Here is a 25,058-nt window from a genome sequence, read left to right as displayed (position 1 = left end):
CAGGTACCCACAACAGCCATAAAAAGAACAGAGCAGGACAGGTCAGAAAGTGAAGGCAGAGAATCTTTAGAGAAGGGGGTCAGCAAACGTGTCTTTCTAAATTGCCCCTGAGTTTCATAAGGGGTCTGAGCATAGTGAGGAGGTGTCCAAGACAGACACCTGGAGAAGAGTATTTGAAACGGAAGAAATAACAGCTGCAGAGGTGGTGAAGTAGTGGGTGCTATTCTGTTGATCTTGACCATGGGAGACACACACTCACCTGCAGACCAAGGCTGAGAGATAAAGAGATCCGCTCAGGATTCAGGTACCAACACATAGATATAAATATTGATCTATTTTTTTCTTTTATTCTAGTCTCACTCTTAACCTTCTGGAGCCCGCCCACCACAGCCCAACTCACTATTCTGTCCACCTATTGTGCTGAAAAGCAGGATGTGATGCTGCATATCCAGAACAGGCCTCTTGGAGCTGTTGCCTACGTGTGGTACAAGGGGAAAGGCGTGGACAAAAATAATGTGATTGCATTTTTTATTATGACATCAAGTTTCCGTTTAAGTGGTCCTGAAAACAATGAAGGAGAGATGACAAACAACGATGGATCCTTGGTGTTGAGGAAGGTCACCATGAAGGATGCAGGAATATACACCGTAGTGGCCCACATTCCAGATTCAAAAAAAGAAATAGGATTTGGGCAACTTGATGTGTATGGTGAGTAATTGGTCTCTGATGGGGTTGGCAGGGGTGACTCCTACTTCACACACAGGACTGACGACCCTGGACACTACTTCCATTTCCTTGTGCATTTTGTTTCAGGTTCAGTTTTGACATTTAGTGCAGGATACACAGAGTGTAGAGAAACTTCCTAAGATCTCAGTTCCTTTCCCAACTTGCAGCCCTGCAGACAGTCACTGCAGACAAAAGGGTCAGTCTGATGGGAGTAACTCAGCAGAGGGAGACCAGTCTCAGTTCATCCCTCTGAGCATGTTCCTATGAACTTGACCTGAGACTTACCCTGGTATTCTAGGTCAGAACATGGTCTGAGAACCTTCTTGATATTTCCACAGAGCTCAGCTCAGAAACCCCTCCCCAGAACCCTGTGCCAGGGTTCTTGACTCCAGGGATGCTAGGGAGCGTGTGCCAATTTGGGTTTGGCGTCCTCAAAAGGGCTGAGTGTGTAACAGTTTAATGGGCCCCTGAGTCACAAGGCTCCTGAGCCTGTCACCAGTCTAGGCTCAGGCCCAAGAGTCACATCTTGGCAGAAATGGAGTTCGGTATCCCCTGAGTCTGTGCATGGGGAGCACAGTTACACAATGTCTGTGGATATAGCTGACTGTCCTGGGGGACTTAGGAAGGTTCAGAAACAGGTCAGCATCTCCAGAAAGAAACTGAGCATAAAAGATGCTCCTGGAAGGTCTTCATTCACCAGGGATCAGCCCAGACCAATAAGAGGTCTGGGAGTCGATCAATAAGAGATTCTGTGTTTGAGCAGCTCTTCTATTTCAGGATTTAGGTCAGACACTGACAATACTTTACAGCTAATGCACTGACCACCTTCTTCATTGAGAGTAAACTGAGGAGCAGGGAGATGCAGTCTCCACTGCAGAGTCCCACAGAGTATGAGCTGCTCATCAGAGTCACTCTTGGGCTGTGTGTAGCCCTGGACTTAATTTCTCTACCTTGGGGACCATAGAAGAGGGTCTTTGGATTCTAAACCAAAAAACCAGTTCAGAAAGTTTTTATATTAAGTGTCCTCAGCTCATAGGAATACAATTTGGTCTGTGGAGTGAAAAAAAATGGAGACATAATCTATTTTGACTCTAGAACCAAACTACCTGCAGTAACAGTAAGAATCACTGCATAGAATACCCAGGCCTCCCCCACAGGTGGCCCATCCACACCTCCCTGCACCAGACTTTGCATCACTTATTTGTTTGCTGTGTTGGTGCAGCCACGCCCAGGAGATATGAAGGAAAGGACTCTTCTTTCTTATTCTCCACTCTACCCCTGAAACCAGCTCAGGGACCACTAATTAACAAACACTCAGTTGTTATTGATGAATTAAGTAGAAATAAATGGGGAATTAGTGAATGAATGAATGAATGAATGATCTAAAATCACTTTCAAGCCTGGAACCTGGATACAGAGTCCTTTAAATTCTTGCCATGAGGAACAGGATTTCTGTGCCTCCAGAAAGTAAGACCATCATCTCATATCCTTTTCTTTATTTTTCTTTCTTTTTTTTTTTTTTAAGTGAATCTTTTTTTTATTTTGCCTATTTTCTTTTTTTTTTCTTTTTAATATATTTATTGATTATGCTATTACAGTTGTCCCATTTCCCCCCCCCCACTCCACTCCATCCTGCCCTCCCCCCTCCCTCCCACATTCCCCCCCTATAGTTCATGTCCATAGGTCATACTTATAAGTTCTTTGGCTTCTACATTTCCTACACTATTTTTACCCTCCCCCTGTCTATTTTCCACCTATCATCTATGCTACTTATTCTCTGTACCTTTCCCCCTCTCTCCCCCTCCCACTCCCTTAATGACAACCCTCATGTTCTAGTTGTTTGCCTAGTTTGCTCTCGTTTTTGTTTTATGTGTGGCCGTTAATAACTGTGAGTTTGCTGTCATTTTTACTGTTCCAATTTTTGATCTTCTTTTTCTTAGGTAACTCCCTTTAACATTTCATATAATAAGGGCTTGGTGATGATGAACTTCTTTAACTTGACCTTATCTGAGAAGCACTTTATCTTCCCTTCCATTCTAAGTGATAGCTTCGCTGGATAGAGTAATCTTGGATGTAGGTCCTTGCATTTAATCTTGGGTAATGTAATTATGATGTGCCTTGGCGTGTTCCTCCTTGGGTCCAGCTTCTTTGGGACTCTCTGAGCTTCCTGGACTTCCCAGAAGTCTATTTCCTTTGCCAGATGAGGGAAGTTCTCCTTCATTATTTGTTCAAATAAGTTTTCAATTTTTTGTTCTTCCTCTTCTCCTTCTGGCACCCCTATAATTCGGATGTTGGAACGTTTCAAGGCGTTTGGGAGGTTCCTAAGCCTCTCCTCATTTTTCCAAGTTCTTGTTTCTTCATTCTTTTCTGGTTGGATGTTTGTTTCTTCCTTCTGGTCCACACCGTTGATTTGAGTCCCAGTTTCCTTCTCATCACTATTGGTTCCCTGTACATTTTCCTTTGTTTCTCTTAGCATAGGCTTCATTTTTTCATCTGTTTTTCGAATAGATTCAACCAAGTCTGTGAGCATATTGATAACCAGTGCTTTGAACTGTGCATCCGATAGGTTGGCTATCTCTTCATCGCTTAGTTGTATTTTTTCTGGAGCTTTGAAGTGTTCTGTCATTTGGGCCATTTTTTTTTTTTTTTTGTCTTGGCGCGTCTGTTACTTTAAGGGGCGGAGCCTTAGGTGTTCACCAGGGCGGGGTAATGCTGGTCACTGTGCTGTGACGCTGTACGTGGGGGAGGGGCCGAGCAGGAGCAATGGCGCCTGCCTCACTCTCCTCCGGATTTCAATCTTTCACTCCGATACCCACAATCAAACTGGGCCACTCTGGTGCTGGTTCCCGAGTAAGTGGGCCTGTGCACACTCTAGGCCCCTGTTGGTCTCTCCAACGACCTCTCCTGTGAGGCTGGGAGTCTCTCCCGCTGCCACCCCAACCCCCACGGGCGTTTTCAATCAGAGGTTTGAGGCTTTATTTCCCTGAGCTGGAGCCCTGGGTTACGTGGTCTGCTTCACTCCCTGCCGTTTGTCCAGTTTCTCTGTGGGCAAATGTGGTGCCGCGGGGTGCTACCCGCTGCTCTGCCTGCCCGGCTCTCCACCACTCTGAGTCCGGCCCTCTGGGTTTATCTGTGCAAATGTGGGGCCACAGGGTCTGCTAGTGCTCAGACTGCCTGCGCCATTTGTCCCACACTCCGCCAGTCTCAGTCCCGCCACAGCCACGCGAGTCCTCTCCACCCCGGTGCCGTCTCCGCCCCTCCTACCAGTCTGGATGAATGGTTATTTTCTATTTTCTTGGTGTTGGTCCCCCTTGCTGTTCGATTCTCTGTCAGTTCTGGTTGTGCGAGGAGGCGCAGTGTGTCTACCTACGCCGCCATCTTGGTTCTCCCTTTTCTTTATTTTTCTAAGAAAATAGGCTTTCCTGCAATTCCGCTTAGGCCCTGGGGTATTAATCATCATTTTCACACACAGAATAGTTTTAAGTTTTCCCACATTTCTATCTCAGCCACATAACACAAATAGCCAAAGGGATCAGAATTTCAAGAAGTCCACGCTCCCCATTTGCTATAAGACACTTATTTTCCATTTGCACAAGTCCCCACTTGCCCTCAGGGGAGAGAGAATGGCTTCAATGGTCAAGGGCAGAGCACATGATTCTGCTGCCATTATCCGCTTGCTTGCTTCTGGACTTTATGTGTTATCTCACCCCAACCCCAGTCTCTAGGATGTCCTGGGAAATGGTGCCCCATAGAAACTCACCTCAGCTGGGTGACAGAAGTCTGTGGAGCTGGAAGGAAGACTTCTGGTCAACCAGGAAGTCAGGTGGTCTGGGGAATATTGTCAGCTCTGGGCTGTTATGTATGGCCTTCATTCTATGAAGTTTTCTTTTATTCCGACAGTCAATGTCATTTGTTAAAACCTTAACTAATTCCCTGCAGAGATTTATTATACCATGATGTTGACTCAGTTGGCAAGGAAATAAATCTTGTTCAGAGTGAGACGCCTTTTAGATAGAAATCTTCAAAGTATGGCCATCAACACTGGATTGGGCCATCCTTACTGCCTAACAATTTTTTTAACAAAAGCTGAATGCTTTTCCACTTGCTGTAAACTTCCCTTGGCCCCAGAGATGGACAAAGGTGGTAAGCCTGCCTTCCACAAAGCATATAAATGTTTTCATCAGGAGTGGAACCTGATGTTTTGTGAAGACAAAAAAAAAAAAAAAAAGGTCTAGGACCAGATCAATAAAGCTCATGAGAGAAACAATGTCCCTGATGATGAGGTCATGAGCCATGTGCACTGGGAAGGGGATGTGTGTGCTGCTACTCCAGAGATGTGTGAGGGAACAGGTGTACAGTCCCCTGAGGTTATTTGGGCTCAGAGAGGAGGTGCAACTTTCACTTTACATACTGTCGCCTGAACTTAGACAATTTTCTTTCTGCAAATGTCAGGACCATACTCTGGTGACCTTCGCATAGTTCACTGTGGACTGTGAGTGGTGGAGATCTCTGAGGAAGCAGCGTGGCTCCATGTCTCAAGCACATTCCCAAAGATTCACATTCTTTGTTTCTCCACAGAGCATCTGAGCAAGCCCATCCTCCTAGTCAGCAGGTATGGAGTCAGAGAGAATGAAGATAATGTGCTCTTGACCTGCTACACAAATAGAAAATCCCCCCAGTGGTTGTTAAATGGCAGGGATCTGAAGCTCACAGACAGAATGAGGATGTCCATGGATGGCCGAAGACTCACCATAAACCCAGTCCGGAGGGAAGATGCTGGGGTTTACAAGTGTAAAGTGTCCAACCCCATCATGTCTGCTGGAAGTCAGGGTCTTCAACTGTATGTGTATTATGAATGACCCTCCTTTCTTCCTCTGTGTTATTGAACTCTAAATTAAATTTCTGTGCATTATTATAATACAATTGTCTGCAGGTGAAAAGTTATTAAAAGATTTACATTAAGTCAATAAGCTCTCAAAAATGTGAGCTGACATTGTCATTATTGCTGACTGAAGGTCACATTTCAAACCAACCCCTGCCTTGGTTTGGTCTCATTTCTATCATATCCACAGTGGAGTTAACACTGTGTCCCTCAGAGAATGAGCAGAGGTCCTGTGATGGGAGCAGGTGATGAGCTCACAGAATCTGAGCTCTGTCACTTCCGCATGCAAACATGAGGAGGCATCTGGACTTCTACAGTTGTAGAGAGTGGGAAGGGACACGAGGACACCCGTGTGAGTAGCAGCACTGATCTTAGTCTTTCCCTTCAATATCTTTCAAAAGATTTCTAAAGTCTGCTATATTGTTATTTATATGTGAATGAAACTATTTGTGAATGGATCAAAAAACTATGGTACACTTACACAATGGAATACTATGCAGCAGAAAGAAGGATCTCCTATTTTTGTGACAGTATGGATGGAAGTAGAGAGCATTATGCTAAGTGAAATAAGCCAGGCACTGAAAGAAAAATACCATATGATCTCATCTTTAAGTGGAACCTAATCAATAAAACAAACAAGCAAGCAAAATATAAACAGAGACATTGAAATAAAAAACAAACTGAGAGTAACCAGAGGGGAGGTGGGAGGGGATAATGAGGACAGGGGGAAGTGGGAAGGTTTTCAGGAAGAATTACAAAGGACACATGGACAAAATGAAGAGGGCATGGGATCAGGAGAGGGAGGTGGGGATGGCTGCAGTGGTGGTGGGATTGGTGGGGGGTGGGGAAAGGCAGACAACAGTACTTGAGCAATAATAAAAAAACAACACAAGAAAAAACTATTTGAATATGTTTAGTACATTTCTGTTCTTTTTGTTAATAAGATGTAATTGGAAACTTTGGTAATAAAAACGGGACTTTAGCTCGCATGTCCTAGTTCAGAACAATGCCCATGGAATTAGAAATAATCCCATAGTTTATGAAGCTAAGTTTGATCTCTTGGTCTCTTGGTGTCTCTTGGAGAAGAGTACATCACTCAAAGCTAGAGAGACTGCAGGTGCAGTGTGAGGGTGAAGCTCCTTAACCTCAGGTGACAAAACTCCCATCACATGTTCTGTAGAAAGACCTGCATCAGAGCAAACCAAGTGGTGAGAGTCAGTTCCTCTGCTCTTAGGTAACTAATGAGGTCAAATCACATGAGCCATCCTTGTTGCAGGATCAAGTACACACCTGTTCCTTAGGGATCACGTTTGGTGAGAGGGAATGTTACTGCAGAGAAAAATGAGGTGTCTACATGGAAAGCTCCAGAAGCACAGCCTTCTGGGAGATCAGGTTCCGGCTCTGTTCAGGGACTCGCAGTCATTTTGCACCTGTTTGTAAAGTGCAGGAACTGATGGACATGCAAACTGGGACTCGGCTGAAAGAGATGTAGTTGGGTTTCCCTCCACTGTGCAGAAAGCAGTCTTGTTACGACCCAGAGGCCTTCACGCTCCTCAGAGTCACCGACCTTTACACAGGTTCTTCCTGACTGCAGGCCTCTGACCTCCACACTGTTAGAGCATCTTCTTCACAAATCGAATTGCAATTTGCAATTGCAGATTCTTTGATTGCCCTTTGGAAAGGCACATGAGTCTCCTGAAAATCTTCTTGCCAGTGTTATGATTCAGAGTGTGTTTGTCAGAAGGGAATATGCCCGTGACTTTAAACTTAATCCCCCTGTGTCTGCGTCTCATCTCTCTGGGAGGGTAGAAACTTAACTTGTGTGAGGACCTTTAAAACCATGAGATAGAAAGACATACTGGGAAGATTTCATGAAATGTTTTACTTTCCATTTCTTTTCTGTAAAGCCAAATAGCAAGCACAGGTGTCCTTGATTCTTTCTCTTGTTCTTTAGATCTTCTCAGCCTTCTCTTTCAAGGGTGTTGCCTTCTGGCCACTCTACTAATGCACAGTCTTTCATAAAGTCTCTCTTGCCTCTTTACATTTGTGTGATCCATCTTTCACTCTGACATCATCTACTTGTAATTAGCAGATCTTTTCATCTCGCTCACATTGCCCGTCTTTACCTTATTTTCAAATCTTCCAATTTTAAAAAATCTGGCTGCAATTTTCCAAGCAACTCTTTCCAGTTGTCCGGCCTTCCTTCTGCATTGGTGTCCACAGCCAAAGACGACCTGATTGCTCAGATTTCTCCTGGGATGAGTTTGCCTTGAGGCTGCCTTTGTCTTAGAATCTGACAGAAAGGGCAGGTGTGAACCTCTGCACCTCTGCAGCAGCCTCCCCATCAACCGTGTCCTCACTGTACATACATTTCCACTCACCTTCAAGGAAAAGCTTACAGAGGTTTGAAAACTGTTCTGTCATGAACCCCAGAAAGTGTAGCAAACATGCCGGCCCCTGTGACATCAGCCCCCGCAGGCCTGCACTGGGAGACGTTGTCTTGTGTCTCCTGTGACCTGGAACTCGGGGCACAAATCAGTGTCCTTATTCTTTGATTTCTCTGTTGTGTTTACAAAGTCCACACCTCTACCTTTAGTGTCAATAACCAGAACTTGGGAAATGGGGAATGAACCTCATTTCTGGTCTACTTTTAATCCTACTTGGGTCGTTTGAGGCATTTGACTAAACCTCTAGTCAGAGATGGATTCTAGGTAGGCAGAGGTTTGCATACTGGTGAGTCAAAAAAAACAGGATCAGCTAGGAGTCCTGACAGAAAAGTATGAAGCATAGGGTTTTGGGTATTAGGCATTGTGTGGATTAAAGAGGGCATAAGAAGGTGATGCAGGAGGGTTTTGTCAATTAAGGATGATCAGGATGGGGCTCAGACCTACGAGTAAGGGGCTGACCTAAGTGAAGAGGGAGGGACCACTGGAGCTGGTGCAGTTGAGAGAGGGGAGCCGTTCTCCCAGACTAGGATGGGTATGTGGGGAGAGACACAGGGTCAGGAGAAAGAATAGGGGCTTGAAGACTCAGATTAGTGTTCTAAGATTAGTATAAAAGGGAACGCCAGATGTACTAGGCAACACATGTTATGAAACAGGAGACTTGGATAAGAATCAATGGAGAGATGAGGTGAGCATCCTTTTGGGGACTAAGACTCTGAAGAGTGATGAAGATTTGTAAGATTGGGGACACCATAACTACAGAAGTTGTAGTCAGAGAGGGAGTGGAGTGTGTGGTAGTCAGACTAGCAAAGGGGTTGCAGTGGAGCCTGCAAAGGTGAGAATGCAGGGCAGGCTTGAGGATGAGACAAGATTGCAGGCCAATGGCGCCCAGTCTCTATTCTGACTGAGTGGAAACATGTGCAGCAGGCTCTCAAAGTCTGGTCTGAGGGCCACTGTTTCCACACGGCCTTGGAGAACTGAGAATAACGAAAACTCAGTCTTATAATATGAGACATGGCTCAGCTGAGTCAACAAGTTAGCCATGTTTCAGGGGATTTGTGTGTTAGTAGGTTGACTAGGTGCCTGGGAGAGGAAAAAATAGGGGCTGATGCGATGTGCTGTTGGATGGGGGACTTGAGGGCCAGAATGAACTCAAAGTGGAGAGGTTGACTTCTTTGTTGAAAGTGACCATGAACTTCCTGTGATTCCATGGTGGAAGCTATGTGACAGACCACTGGCTGAAGCAGTAGGTTCTAATGGTCTGGCCACCTGCCCTTGTCTCATCCAGATCTCACTTCTATTTGTGATGGACGCTGCTCTTCCTACTTGACCTTAACAAGCATGCATGCAACAGAACCCAAACCTGAGGAGTTGTGGCTGCCTGGTCACATTACAGCCCATATTTAGACCATCTGACTCCTCTGGGAGTTAAAAGCCACTCAGGAGCTGTTGCAGTATTGCTGTAGAAGGCATGGCCTTGCCCTGAAGCCCAGAGTTCTGCATGTCATTCTCTCAGTAGGTCAAACAGGAGGGCTCATAAAGCACCTTTCATTGTTCTAACATTAACTAAGTGGAGGTAGAAACACAACAACATGTCTTTTACTCTGCAGGGCACGTCCAGCACAGCCCAGACTAGGTGGCCGATCCCTGAATGGTCACAGATGTGGATGTGATGCTTTGCTAAACTGTCCATCCTTGCAGCCCATCTGTTCCCTGGTGTCACTGGTATCACTCATGTCATTGCCTGAAAACTATTGACACTAGTGGGCATTCACTTCCCCCCTTCAAAGCCCATGTGCCTCCTGAGGCGTTTAGAAAACTTGCCCTTTGGATCATTTCTAGCAAGAAAGCCTGTAGTGAAAACCATTAAGGACGGCACTAGGAGTAAGTCTGAATGGCTTTTGTGAGTTGAGTTTGGTGTGAAATTGGCTTGGAGGAGGATTCATTTGCCCTGCTGGGGAGGCTCACCTTCATGGGTTCACACTCTGTGCAGTCACTAAGAGCTGCTGGTAGGTTTAATACTCTGCCTTCACCATCCTGAAAAGCTTATTTATTGACTTTTCAATGAAGAGGCCCGCATTCAGTGACACTGACTTTTTCTGGTATGGCCCCTAGGAGTGAGTTGGCCTTGGAAGGAAAGTATTTGACCCTATTGGGAGCTGCCATTTGAAATGTGATCACCAGAGGGCAGCACCTGGGCAAAGTAACCAGGAGGGACTGTGAAGGGATTGGAGGAGTCTGGGCTCTGTCTGCACTACTTGTGTCACTACCAGTGTCCAATGAGCAGAACTCCTTCACCCGCACCTCCACAGCTCACAGAAGGTAGCTCTTCATCTCTCATGTTCTTCAGGATTCACATTTAAAGAAAACTCTGTGGGTGGCTCAAAGTTGAATAGAATGAGCCAGACACAATAAAATCTACACTCAGTATTGTTCTTTAGAAAATCCTGGGAAGACAGGATGGGAAGTTTGCATGTGTGTGCACATCTGTGTGTGTGTGTTGGTGATGGAAAGAAAAGCAGCTGAGTCCTCATCTTTCAAGAAGGAAGATCTTGGACACATCATGCATCAAAGTGAAAAATTAGTGAGCACCCTCCGAGAATGGAATGTGGAGAAGACTTCAGTTCTCCCCAGAGCGATTCGCAGTTTGGGGCAGATGTTCTCATCGTGGCCCAGAGGAGACAGAGCCTTCCTGGGATCTCTGTGAACAGCGCATCTGAGATGCAGGGATCAGCTCAGCGACATCCAGGGTGGTCACAAATGCAGGAAAGGACATTTAACATGAGGTAGGTGGGAAATGGCTCTGTTCACAGTGTGAATATCCAACACAAGATGATTTAATGTTTCAAATTAAGTAGGAGTCATAATCTACTTAAGGGTTGAGGTGTCCACTCAAAAAATATATGTCCTCTCTGGTCCTTACACACAGATTAAAATTTGTTTGGGGAAAATCAAAGTTCTCAGCTCTTGGTCCAAATCATAAATGGTCTGCCTTCCTTTTGTAGAAAAATATTACTTACTGTTTTCTACAAAACTATAAAGTGTCTTTTATAGCTAAGTGGAAAGATGGGCCAAGTCCTTGAAATAAAGATTTAAGAGGAGTCTTATTGATTGTTCATCATTCTCTTCAAATCACACACCTGTAACTGCTTTTAAACTATAGTCAGTTGTAGAAATAACTTCTTTACATAAACCATAATACTTTCTTTTTAAAATACATAAGTAATAAATAATTTTTAGCACTGACACAGGTAGAAAAGTGCAAAAAGCATTAATTTATACCCTTTGGAATAAATTGAATGTACTCATTCCTAGAGCTAAAACTTTTACTAATATTTAGAGGAGAATGTTAAGATGTGTATTTGCCTATGGTAATAATTTTTTTAAAGAGACGGAAGATGGGGTGCTCCTTATGTAAGTGCATGTTTGAGCCACTGTTATTGAAAGTCTTTCTGTCCTGGCTGGTGTGGCTCAGTGGATTGAATGTTGGCCTGTGAACCAAAGGGTTGCTGGTTGGATTCCCAGTCAGGGCACATGCCGGGTTCCCAGGAGGGGGCATTCAAGAGGCATGTGTCTCTTCTCTTTCTCCCTCGCTTACCTCTCTCTCTAAAAAATAAATAAATAAAATCTTTGAAATATTCTTTCTTCTCCCATTTCTGTTTTGGTTTGTTTAGAATTAGGCAATACAGGCTGTGTTTACATTCTGGCTTTCTTTAGGAAGGTGTTGAATATGGTGAGAAGTCTGTTAAAAATCCCCTTAGAAATGGGTCACCCTGCTGCCATCACCCAGAGAAAGGACTGCTGACTGAGCTTGTTCACCTGGTTCCCCGGGGTGCACTGCTCACATCCCAACCACCGATGTGCTCACACGATGTTGCCTTCAACCCGACTCTGGTAGTTGGGCACTCGGTCTACTAGTGAGTCAGTTATTGTAACTGGCTATTTTCTGTAAAAGAAAAGCCACTTCTCTTTTTTGCCACATCACATCACTCCATAGATTATCCAAATTTTATTTTGTTCCCCAAACCCTGGCCTGTAACTGCACCAGCAGAGGCAACACGCTGCAGGTCAGAGAACTCACACTCTGCGTTCAGGCAGATGTGCTCAATCCCATCATCGAAGCTCCACTCTGTGACATCACACACGCAGGAAACGCTGCCCCATCCTCCTGAACTGACCTGTCTCTCAGGGCTCTGTAACCGAGGGGGCTTCCGGCTGTCCCGATCCTAGATGCCCTTAGCTCCGCCCGTCTCCCCAACCCCCAAAACCACATCTAATGCCAATGTCAGGCTCTAGCTCATTCTGCTCCCACAACCAAAACTGATCTTTTCTTCAGCAGGGTTCAAATCCTATTGTTTGCCAGGTTGAAATTCATTTACCATATCTGGTTTACCACGTGCCAGGGATTCAAACCCAAATAACACTCAGTCTCTGCCCCCCAGAAACTGAGGATCTACTCAAGAGAAACAGACATGCTCCAAATAACTGACGTGGAGAACTGTGGGTTTGATGGACACAGGCTACAACACAGCTAACTTTTAGTCTCCCCATCCCCCTCACTTGCTCTGTGTGTGGTTCTTTCTCCAATTAGCCCTTCATCCAAAAATGGAAGTACTAATAGTATAAACTGATAGGGGTGTTGGAAAGACTAAATAAGATCAAGTTTATAAGGGCTTAGCACAGTGTCTGGAATTCATGAAAAAATGTAGGTACTCAAAAAATGAGTATGAAGTGTGGAATATGAAAAAAAGTTTAATTTTTTGTGTCTCAGTAAATCTCTTTAAAAAAGGATATCATTCAAATTTTGGGGAGGGAACACACCCCTGAGTACTCAGGCATCAGCTCCTCCTGTTTCACACATGCTGGAGGAAGCATAGTGGTTTTGCTACCTCCAGCTGACCTTCCTGGAATCAGGATGGAGACCAGGTTCCTGCTCCCGTTTCCTCCCTCAGCCTGGAGACACCCTTGGTCCCTGTGGCCACACAGGCTGCTGAGAAAAGCATGGCTTTGCTGGGTGTTCCCTCTCAGAGCTGAAAATGGTGGTGGGAAGCAGGGTCTTGTAAAAATATTACATTTTTTACCTGACTTCTTATTTAAAAAAAACTCATGACATGAGAGAAGAAATAATAATCTCAGACTAAAAATTAGTTTCGCACAATACTTTCGAAGCACAAGAAACACCTTTATACACAGGATCCCACAGTCAGGGGAGGTTGCATCAAATAATGCTAATTGGAGCATATCAGCTGTGGCAGGGCTCCACAATTCCCTTCTACAGCTCGATTTGCACACTGAGAGTTTTGGTAACAATGTTTCATAGCCAACAGGAATCAGAAGAGGTTCCGAGGCGCACCTGGGAAGCGGCTTCCCTCACACTCTACCCCTTGCAGCTGTACGCTTCTTGGCTGCCTGGAAGCCAAGAGGACATCTGCTGTCTGTGCATCTCACAGTCCCAGAAGGACCAGTGCACAGCGACCACATAGCCGGTTTTAAAGGGGCAGGCAGCATATGTCACAGGGACAGCGGGATAAATTTCTGGTTTGTATCTGTGGCCACTGAGGGAAGACATTTGATCTGGCAGAAAGGGGAGCAGCTGATTCTGTTCTTTGTGTCACTGCCATCACCGATGTCACTGTCTGAGACCATCAACACTGGCCGGCACCCACTGCCACCCTTCAGAGCACCCCTGTCTTCTAAGGCATTTAGAAAACCTGACATACTGCTCCTCCACAGTGGGAAGCCTCTAGTTGGCACCATTATAAATAACACTAACTGCAGGTCTGTAGGTATTTTATGACTTGAGTTTCTCATGGAATTCACTTGGGAATGAACCCAGGCACATGCCCTGAGGGGAGCACCAGCTTCATGGGCTCACAATCCGTGCGGTCACTTAGAAGACCCTGCTGTAGGTTTAGTGCTCTGCTTTCACCATCCTGAAATTCTCAATGGCTTTCGAACAGAGAGCCTTGCATGTCACTTGATACTTACTTCTCCTGCTTCTGCATCTAGGAGTGACCCAAGGTTAAAAAAAAAGTGTTTCGACCTATTGAGATGTGCCATTTGTAGTGGGACCACCAGAGGGTGGCACCAATGCAAGGCAACTTGGAGGAGGTGTGAAAGGATATGGAGAGTGTGGGGCTTTTTTCCTACGTATTTTTTAAAAAATCATTGCATTTGTCTAATGAGCAGAACCACATTTCCCACAGATCTGTTGCTCACAGAAGGAGGATTCTCCATCTCTGATATACATTGGAGATTCAAATTTAAGGAATTCACAGAGTTATTTAGCTCAAATATGAATAGCATTAAACCTACACAATAAGATCTACACTAAATTTTGGTCTTTAGAAAAATATTGAAGAGACAAAATAGAAAGCTGTGTGTGTGTGTGTGTGTGTGTGTGTGTGTTGATGAATGTGAAAGAAAGCAACTGAGTCTCATCTTCTAAGAGGGAAAACCTTGCATTAGGTAATGTGTAAAAGTGAAAAACCAGTAAGCAACCTCAAAACATGTTGTTCAGAGATAACTTTGGTTACATCTGGGGAGTCTGCCATTGTCTGGGGCAGATATCCTTAGCGTGGCTGAAAGAAACAGAACCTTCCTGTGGTCACTCTGACACAGCACCCACAGAGACCCAGGGAGTTCTATAGTCAAGTGTAGTGTGGTCAGAAATACAAGAAAGAATGTCCAACTGACGGGATCCAGGGACTGGCTTTGCTCACAGTGTGAATGTAAGACACGGAATAATAATTTTATGTTCCTGCCATAACTGCAGTTAAAATCTTTTGGGGTTGTAGTTGATCACATTAAAAAATGTGTTTTCTGAGCATAAGAAACTGATGAGGATTTGTCCAAGAAACCCAAACTTTTTGGTACTTTGTCCAAATGACCACAGATGGGCACTGACAGTATTTCTCGGGGGTTTTGTTTGTTTGTTGCTAAGATTAGGAGCATAGAATTTGAAAATTATACTCCTTAAGTCATGAACCAGAATCATCACTACTTTTTAAATGGTCTGCTTGTTTGAAGAAAAAAATGACTCATTTAACTTAGTATTTTTACTTATATATTTGGAAGCAGAGTGAAAATGGAGCTTCCAGAATAGTCTCCAAAAGCTGACTGGAGATTTGCCTCACTGAGAAACTTGTTGCTACTTCCTGCCATATGCACGCTGCATTGCTCTCTGTCCACAGACCCTCTGCAGCCCTCTCAGCCCTGAGCAGAGCAGGAGCCGTAATGCACATCTAACAAACACGCTTTCCTCTTCCAGAACGCTTACCCTGAAATCTTTCAAAGACTAGAACTTGGATGTGTACTTTTGAAATTCTCACCATGCACACAGGCTCCCTGTACCTGCAGGGGCTGAGCCCCATGCCTCAGACGCTTCCCTTCTCTCTGGAGAAATATTCTTTTCTGCATTGGCTTTAGGCCATAAAAAATTAAGAATAATTTTTACATACAAAATTTTCATTTTTCAAATGCTATATAATTACCAGCACACATAAATGGTCCACAAAGGACACAATTTACGCAACTTCCTGCTGTGTACTTGCCATCCTGCCCTCCTGCATTTGCACAAGCCTCGCCTGCCCTCAGCAGACGGGGAATAAATAAAATGACCAAGGGCAGAGCACATGGTTCTGCTGCCACACATAGCTCCTGCCTGTCTCCCTCACCTTTCCAGTTCATTGTTGGACTCTGCGCTATCACTTACTGGCTCACTGGCTCATGTCAGTCACTCTCACCTTGGATGTCCTGACACAGCTCTTGGCCCAGGGCCCTGAGTAGTCAGCTGTTTAACAGCCTGCTCCTGGTCCCCACGTGTTACTTGGTTCAGATTTAAGTCTGCAGGATGACCTGGGAAATGGCGCCTCGTAGAAACACACCTCCATTGGATAAGGAAGTTCTGTGAAGCCTGAAGGAATAATGCCCTGTCTGCCAGGCCCGTCGTCTGGTCAGTGAAGCACCAGAAGAAGTTTGGGGCTGTCTCTGACTTCCAGTCCACTGCTTTTCCATGATCAAACCCCAGTAGTCAACAGACACCTGAGAAAGTTTGTATTGTTTTTTGGATAGAAAGCAAGAGGACATCAAGCTCTGAGCCCTGGAATCCCCATATATTTGTCGTGTGATACACAGACCTGCCTTATGTCTTAAGAAACAAGTAGGCTGAGAGGTGAAATTCACCAACTATAAGTGAAGAAACCTTTGGAGGACTCAAAGGGACCACACAGGGAATTGTTCTCTCTGTACCTGCACAGCCCCAATACCCACACCCAACAACAGAAGCAACCACTTTGACCCTGAATTTCACGATTTGCAATTTCCATATTATACTGAATATGAGCATCTTTTTATGTGTTTATTGGCCATTTGCATATCTTGCTTGATAAAATGTTTATTCAAGAACTCTGTTCATTTTCAATAAGGGTATTTGGTTCTGTTGTTGTTGTTGAGTTGTAGGAGTAGTTTGCATATTCTGCACATGGGAGAAAAATAGCTGAGTGTCTGGTGGAGGGTGAGAGGTTGGAGTCTCGACAGGGAAGAGAAATTGTAAGATTGAAACACCACGAATGCAGATGAGCTGAGTTAGTTCAGAGATTTGTGTCTGTTGGAGCGAAGATGAGTCAGACTACAACAGAGGTTGAGGAGAAACCTATGTCAGGTAAAGGATGAAGGCCAGTCTTGGGGGTAAAAACCAAATTCAGGGCCAGCGTGCCCAGTCTCCAGTTCTGATGCAGAAGACATGTGTGAAGCTGGCTCTCAAAGTGCGGTCTGGGGAAACAGATTTCACAGGGCCTGGGAGTGCTGCAAAAAGTCAAATTTAATTCCTGTACAAAATGTGCATCAGCTGAGTCAACAAGTTAGCCACGTTCAGGGAATTGTTGTGTCAGTGAGGAAAAATGACTAGAAATCTGGGGACAGGCAAGGGAGTGGCTAAAGGAGTTGTGTGTGAGAGTGGGGGGCGGTTAAGGTCTGGAGTGAACTGGGAGTGAGTGGAGTCTTTCACTTCTTTGTTGACCCCTCAAAGTGAGCTTTCTGTGATTCCACAGGTGAGAGCTACGTAACAGGCCACTGTACTGGATTGGTTGATGCCAATGGTCTCAACCACCTGTCCCTGTCTACCCCAGGATGTATCGCTCCCATCTGTGCTGGATGCTGCTCTGCCCCCCTGGCCTTATGTTGGTGGGTATGGTAGCACCCAGGTCACGATGAGCAGTTCCAGCTCCCTGGTCACACGGCAGCCCCCACTCAGACTCTCGATCTTTCCTAAGGCACAGAGCCAGTCTGTAACTGTGGCTCTGTTTCTGTAAAAGGCACGGTCTTGCTGCAAACTGAAGACATCAGCATGTCATTGTCGAAGTAGTTCTCACCGGAGGCTGCACAAATTACTTTTTATCCTTCTATCATTGATGAGATAAAGGTACAAGTACAGCAACGTGTTCTTCAGTCTGGAGGATGTGACCAGCATGGCCCAGACTATTGGAGCCATAAAAGCCTCGTAGAGGTGGTGGATCCCAGAATGGGCACAGACGAGGGTGTCCCCACAGCTTATGCTTGGCTGAACTTGCTCATCAGTAGAGCTGACTTTATTACTGGTGGCCCTGTCATCACTGATGCCACAGACTTAGCGAATTGACATGAGCAAGCATCTACTTCCAATCTTTGGAGCACATGAGTCCTGCTAAGGCATCTAGATAACGAGATATTGTGTTTATCTTTAGTGGTCAAGCCTCTAGTTTTTTTTTTAAAGTGTGCCCCTCAGGCTGGGTGTGAAATATGCCTGGCCTTCGTCCTCTATTTTATTAAACTCTTAATAAAATCTTCTGAACTTTTAAAATGAACTTGTTGATAAGGTAGAAAGTTTTTGGAAGACTTGCATTTAGTCAGTAAATTCTGAAACATGTGAGGTATTTTATTGTGGAAGTAAATATCTCTAGTAAATAAGCTGATGCCTGTCACATCAGCCATGTGCAGGCCTATCATTAAAAGACCCTATTTTGCACCCTCCATGATGGGGAGCTCAGCCAGACACCAGTGTTTCGATTCTTTGTTGTTTTTTTTTTACAATTCCACATGCCTGTCCTTAGAGTATTTGGAATGAATCCCTGGTAAAGGGAAATATAATTGTTCTCTGGTTCAGGGTTTTTTTTTTTTTTTCTGCCTATTGTGGCCTCTGGGTTATCTGGCTGTAATAATCGAAGACCCAACCAGAAGTGGATTGCTGATCAGCAGACGTATTCATAGAGGGGAGTGTTGAAGGCTGGGCTGTGTATACAGTCAGGATGAGAATGGTAAACCCTGGGATGTTTGAGGTTCAGCATTATGTGGGTTCAGGAGGGCACAGGGTACAATAAAGAAGGGCTTCAGAAGGTCTTAGGACAAGGTTAAAAGTGAGCGAGGGGCTGACATACCTGCTGAGGGAAGACCCATGGAGCTGATGCTGTGAAGGGGGTGCCATTTATCCAGATTTGGATGGGCACGAGGGGTGAGACACATGAAGGTGAGGGGTGTTGGGAGGAAGGGTAATGTCTTGAAGACTCAGATTAGACCCTGACACTGGGACAAGATGAAGCTTCAGATGTAGAGGTTGGTAGGAGACATGGGACAGAGGTCAGTAATACGGGACAAGCAGGGATGAAAATGATCATGCTGTGGAGTGCTAGGAGTCTGGAGAGCAACACAGTGTTGTAGGAAGGGGATACCCTGAACCCAGAATGTGTGTGAAGGGATTTTGTGGATTGGGGTCTGGAAGGTGGCCGGAGTGTGGGGTAGTCAGACTACAAAAGGGTTGAGGAGGAGACTGATGTAGGTGGGGAACACACAGCAGCCTCTGTGGTGAGATCAAATCGAAAGGCAGAAGTGTTCAGTCTACTTCCGACCCCGTAGAGAAGTGTGCAGCTGGTTTTCAAAGTGTGTTCTGGGGGCTGCAGTTTTCACATGGCCTGGGAGAGCTGCGAAAACCCAGATCTCACTCACCCTTGTACCTCAAGACATCACTCAGCTGAGTCCACAAGATAGCCCGGCCCCAGGAAGTCTGTGTGTCAAGGACAAAGTCTGACTAGGAGCCTGGGGACAACCAAGGAGGTGGCTGACAGAGTGCGCATGTGAGGGGTGGGACTGAGGGCCAGGATAGACTTAAAGTGAGTGGGTCCTTTTTCTTCCAGTCAGAGGGGACTCTGTGATTCTACACATACAAGCTATGTGACAGGTCACAGTGCTGGAGTGGTCAAGCACAGCCCTTATTGGTTACTCCAGAGGGTAAGTGCCGCACGTCCCGACTACCGGAGCCGTGAAAGTCTCCTAGATGCAGCAGATGCCTGAGTGGTCACGGGTGTGGTTGTCCATACAGCTCAAGCTTTGCTTAAACTGCTGATCGCCGGAGCTGATCCTGTCACTGGGTCACTGTCCTCACTGATGTCACCGTCTTAGAGCATCAGCATCAGCAGGAATACACTTTTACCTATCAGAGCACGTGTCTAAACAACTTAAAAACTTGTCATTTAGCACATCTTTAGCAGGAAGGCCTCTAGTTTTCACCACGAAGGATGACATTAACTGTAGCTCTGTAGGTTTTTTATGACGAGTTTGGGGTGAAGCTGACTTGGTGGTTGAACACATCCATTTCTAGTGCTACAAATGGCCAGCTTCCTGGGCTTGCAATCTCTAAAGTCTCTTAGAACAGCCCATGGTAGGTTTAATCTCTGCTTTTGCCATCATAGAACAAAGAACACTGCATTTTCATTTGGTACTTACTTTTCCTGGTTCTGCTTCTAGGAGTGACCCTGGCTTGAAGAAAGTGGTTGGATCCTATTGGGGAATGCAATTTGTAATGTGACCACCAGAGGGCGATACCAACGCATGAGAACTTGGAGGAGCTGCAAGGCATGAGGAGGAGCTTTTGGCTTTTTCATTCTATTTTTGTCATTATGGGTGTCTAATGATCAGGTCCACACTTCCCCCACACCTGTAGCTCACAGAAGGATGGTTCTCCATCTCTGATGTACTTCTGAGTTTCAAAATTTTAAAAAAATCACAGTTAGTTGGTCTACAGTAAATATTTCTCTGTAGAAAAATAGACACAGTGGTAAGAATGCATGTGTGTGTGTGTGTGTGTATGTTGGTAATCAGAAAAAAAGCAGATGAGTCCTCATTTCCAGGAGAGAAGATCTTGAATTAGATAATTCCTAAAAGTTAATAAAAAATAAGGAACCTCAAAGAATGTTATTGAGAGATGTCTTTGGTTCCATTTGGGGAGCCGTGTTTGTTTGGGGCAGACATCTGTAGCGTGGCCCAGACAGGGAAGCCAGAACTGTCCTGTGATCACTTTGAACAGCACAGACAGAGACACAGGCATTATCACAGTAAAGTCTGGTGCTGTCGCAGATATAAGAAAGAACATCCAACAGGAGGGGGCTGGGAACTGGCTTTACTCACAGTATGAATATCAGACTTAGAATGATAATTTTATGTTCCAGCACTGTGGGAGTTAAAATTTCCTTGGGGTCACAGATGATCACATTAAAAAATGCCCCCTTTGGGCATTACACAGTGATTAAGGTTTGTGGCTCTTTGTGCAAATGCCATTAGAAGGACACTGTCATGTTTTTGTGGTACTTTTGTTTTTTTTAATATAAGAAACATACAATTTAAAAATTATAACCCTCAGTTTGTGAACCAGTATCAATACCAGTTTATAAGTGCTCTACCTTTTTTTTAAGTATAGTATTACTATAGTAGTTAAATTAATTTATTTTACTCTTATATTTGGAAGCACATTGAAGTTTGAGCATCCAGAATGATCTTCAAAAATGAAACGATCATTTGCCTCGCAAATGAAACATGCTGCTCCTTCCTGGGGAATGGACACGCTGCACTGGACTCGGGGCACAGCCCCTCTGCAGCCTCTGCAGCAACAGTCGGGGACCCACCAGCAACACGGCCCTGAGTGCTGGGGGAGGCACAGCCACTCATCTCACCAAACCACTTACATCTTCTAGAACTGTCACATTTAGTTTGTTTTCAGAGATTTGGGGGATAGCTGTGTTCAGCGTCTGAGTTATCTGTGTGTTTTCAAGCAGGTTTGATAGCAAATGAGTTAAGCTGTTTTGGGGTATCTATTTTAGTCATTATTAGGGCACCTCTAGTGTATCATGTGCACAACCAAGGTCTTCATTCTCCCAAACTGTCAACCTGATCCTCTCAGACTCTTTCCCTTTTCAGTCAAGGTCAACGTCATCCTTTCTATGCTCAGCTCTAAAATCTTGGCATTATTGGTGATGCCTCTCTTGCTCGCAGTAATCTCCACCCATCGGCACACCTGAAGTCTGTTTCCAATGTGTAGATAAAACCTCAACACTCAGGTCCAAGCCGACATTGCTTCTGCATGAGGTAATGTAGTAGACTTTTCACTCCAAGTGAGGTGGATGATGAAGCTTCCTAACCTCAAGAGGCTGTTAAACTCCCATCTTCTGTTCTATGGAAAAACCTGCATCAGAACTATGTGGTGAATGTCAGTTCCTCTTCACTTCAGTACCAAATCAGGACAAAGCAAATTACAGAAGCCCTGTGGAAGGGTCAAGAATACTCCTGTTCATTGGATACGACATTTGAACCATAAAAAAAGGTGACTGCATAGAGATATTAATGCACAGCCTCTTGGGAGATGAAATCCTGACTCTGTTCAGGGACCCTCAGCTATTTTGCCCCTGTGCCTACGTCGCTCAGAGCTGACGCCTCTTTATAAAATTCAGGAAGTGATGGAGATGCAAACTGGGTTTGACTGAAAGAGAGTTAGTTGTGGGTCCCTCCACTGTGAAGAAAGCATTTTTGGTATGGCCTAGGGGGGCTAACGTTCCCTCAGAGTCAGGAACACGGGCTCTTTCTGAATCTAGGCCATAGACATCTATTTTTTATACTATTCCATTAAAAATGTAATTGCAATCTGATAATTGCTGATCCTGTATCTGTTCTTTTGAAACATACATAGGGCTTTTTGACAGCTTCTTGCCAATATCCGTCTCAAAATCCTGGTCCCATTACTTAGAATTTTAATCTCCCTGCTGTTCCTGTGTCCCAGTAGAAACATACCTTAATTGGGGACTTTCACAGCCAAAACATAAAGGACTTTCTATCAGAATTTTATGAAAAGTTTTGCTTTGCTTTTGTGTAAACTCAATTAGCAAACACACATTCCCATTGTCCCTTCTCTTCTAAAATCTGTCCAGCCTTTGTCTCAAGCGAGTTGTGTTCTGCTTCCTTGCCCTATCGCATGGTCTTTAGTAAGGTCTTTCTCTTATTTTTAAACTTATTCAGTGTATGTTTTACTTTAACATAACCTCCCTGTGACTAGCTAATCATGTGGTCTTACTCAAAGTCTCTACCCTTAACATATTTTTAAATATTCTAAATTTTCCTTATTTTGCTAATTAAAAAAAAGGTTTCCAATAGTGCTGCCTCTCTTTTACTTGATGTTCACAGCAGGGGATGACCTGATTTCCCAGGTCCTCCTGGGGCCCCAGGTTGGCTCAAAGCGGCCTTTGCTCAGACTCCTAGAAGACGTGCCAGCACGAAAGGGCACAATTCCACAGCACCTTGACCATCAACAGTCTTCTCATTCCACACACACTGTCACTGCATCATCAAGAAACAAGGTCACAGAGATGTTAAAAGATATTCTGCCTTAACCTCAACTACCCTAGTGAACATGCAGGTCTCTGTGACGTCAGCCACCCGCAGGCATGTACTGAATGAGCCTCTCTCAAGCCCTCTGTGCCGTGCAGCTCAGGGCCGACATCACTGTCCTCATTCCTGTTTTCTTTGTTGTTTTTACAAATTCCTCATGTCTGTCCTTAAAGAGCCTGCATCCAGAACGTGGGAAATGGGAAATAAATCTCTTCTCTGGTTCTATTCATTTTCTGCTCCCTGTGGCTCTGGTGTGTTGGACTGAGATCCTTGGGGACCTGTCCAGAGGTGGATTGTGTGTGAGCAGAGGTGAATGCAGAGCAAGGTCATGGAGGAATGGGGGCTGCCCAGAGTCACATGAGAAATTGTGAACCCTGGGAGGTGTGAGGATGTTAGGCATTGTATGTTTCAAAGGGCCCTAATGGTGCCATATGGGAGGGTGTGTTTTGGAGGCTCAGAATGAAGCTGAATAATATGAGGGAGGCTCTGACCTACCTGTTGAGGGAGGGGCCCCTGGAGCTCCTGCAGTGAGGTTGGGGTCATCAGATGTGCAAGCTGGCCAGGGTCATGACACAGGGTGTATGGGACAGAAAATGAAGAGGGGCAAAGACAGAATTAAGGTTGGTACTCTGCACAAGTTAGGGGGTGGGGCCTTTGGGAGCGGTCTCTCAATGGGTACAGTGTTTCATGTGATTAAAATATTTCAGTCCTGGGCAGACGTGATGACTACACAACATGTGACTACAGTAAATGTCACTGAATGGTTCACTTTAAAATGATTCAATTTATTGTGTAAATTTACCTCATAAAATAATTGTACTGAATTAAGGAAACCAGATTAAAAGGAAAACACAGTAAATGATTTTATTTATATAAAACTTCAGAAAATGAAAACTTATCTGTTGAGGAAAAGAGAAAAGGAGTAATTGCCTGCAAACTCTGGGGGTTGGGTGGGGAGCAGAGGAAGGGATTTCAAGAGCATGTGAGACACTTTTGGGTGGCATTGATACATGTGGAGAGTGCAGGCATGCCGACACTCATCACATTGTACACTTCACATGTGTGTGGTCTGTTGTCGGTCACTTACATGTCAGTCAGTCTGTAGTCAGTGCAGGATGACATGGACTGTGTGTGTGGTCAGGGGGAGAATGTATTGTTTTCCTATTACTGCTGCTTCCCAGTGGGTGGACCTGAAATGGGCGCCCACAGGAGTGTGGTAGTGACAACACTGGACACTTTTCAGCACTGACTGCGCACGGGGTGCAAGTGTATTCTCACTGCATCACTGAAACAAGTCCGTAAAATTCATTCACTTTACTAAACGTCCCTGCTTCCTGGCCTTTGCACATGCTGTGTCCTCTGCCTGGACCTCTCATTCCTGCCCCCCATGAGCTCTAGGTTTGCCTGGGCTCACTCTCTGTCAGATGCTTCTCTTTAAAAAAGTTTTAACTGGTTCTCTTCTTGTAGGTCAGAATTCCAGTTATGTGAGGTCATAACGCTCCATATTTTACCGTTTTAACCATTATCACATTTATAGTTTTTTACTCATTTATCAAAGGACACCGACCCTCTGCTCACCATCTCCCTGACACTGTTCTAATCACTAGAAAAAAACAGACCAAATCTCAGTCCTCACAGACCTATTATGCCAGTGGGGGATCACACAGTAATCCAAACAGCAGTGACAACAGTAGTGTGTGACAGTGTGGTAGAATAAAGTGAGGCACACTTGGGGGGGTGATTTCCAATATGTTGGCTCCACAAAGAGGATGTGAACTCACTGGAGCAGAGAGATCAGAAGACGAGAGCAGATGAAGTCAGACATAAAGAATCTGTCAGCCAGAACCTTGGCTTTGCTCTGAGTCAACTGGGGAGACACTGGAAGGTTGAAAGGAAAAAAAGAGCTGCGACTAATTTGTGGTTACTGTAGGAAACCAACATTTTGCCACCCTGAAATTTTGGTTTTAGAATATTGATTTAAGCTGCTTATTAAGAAACAAACTCAGAATAAAACTGTCGACCCTGTCCACATTCCTGCCAAGAGATTCAGATAGAAAATGTGCTTCAGGGGAAAAGTCAGGGTGTTCACTGTAGGCTAATCCATTACATATGGGGACCAAAAGGACATCAGAAAGTACCTGTTGGCCTGGTACCTCCTGGGCCCCACTGATTCTGAGTTGCCCCGAAAAAATTCTCTTGCCATGTAGGATCTGCCCTTCTCAACGACATGAAAAGCACTCATTCTAGCCTCTGAAATATAAGACTCATTGTCCCTTTTTTCTCTTTGTCCAAAATGTTTTATAACCTAGTGTTGCCTCACTGAC

The 25,058-nt window shown here is 44.8% G+C and overlaps 1 protein-coding gene and 1 pseudogene across 1 annotated transcript in view; both read left to right on the top strand.

Moving 5' to 3' along the window:
- LOC139440455 (cell adhesion molecule CEACAM21-like) overlaps window positions 1-5,585 on the top strand; it is a 28,510-nt gene extending 22,925 nt beyond the window's left edge. Inside the window, exons 3-4 of the mRNA XM_071220079.1 lie at window positions 355-708; window positions 5,305-5,585. Coding sequence (XP_071076180.1) covers window positions 355-708; window positions 5,305-5,585 — 635 coding nt within the window. The remainder of the gene's footprint in view (window positions 1-354; window positions 709-5,304) is intronic.
- Window positions 5,586-10,653: 5,068 nt separating this feature from the next.
- The window catches only part of LOC112319990 (ER membrane protein complex subunit 2-like), a 34,725-nt pseudogene continuing 20,320 nt past the window's right edge, over window positions 10,654-25,058 (top strand).

This window comes from Desmodus rotundus, chromosome 12 (assembly GCF_022682495.2).
Source record: "Desmodus rotundus isolate HL8 chromosome 12, HLdesRot8A.1, whole genome shotgun sequence".
Lineage (NCBI taxonomy): Eukaryota > Metazoa > Chordata > Mammalia > Chiroptera > Phyllostomidae > Desmodus > Desmodus rotundus.
The sequence above is the reverse complement of the archived record's forward strand: the minus strand, read 5'-3'. Positions and strand labels throughout refer to the sequence as shown.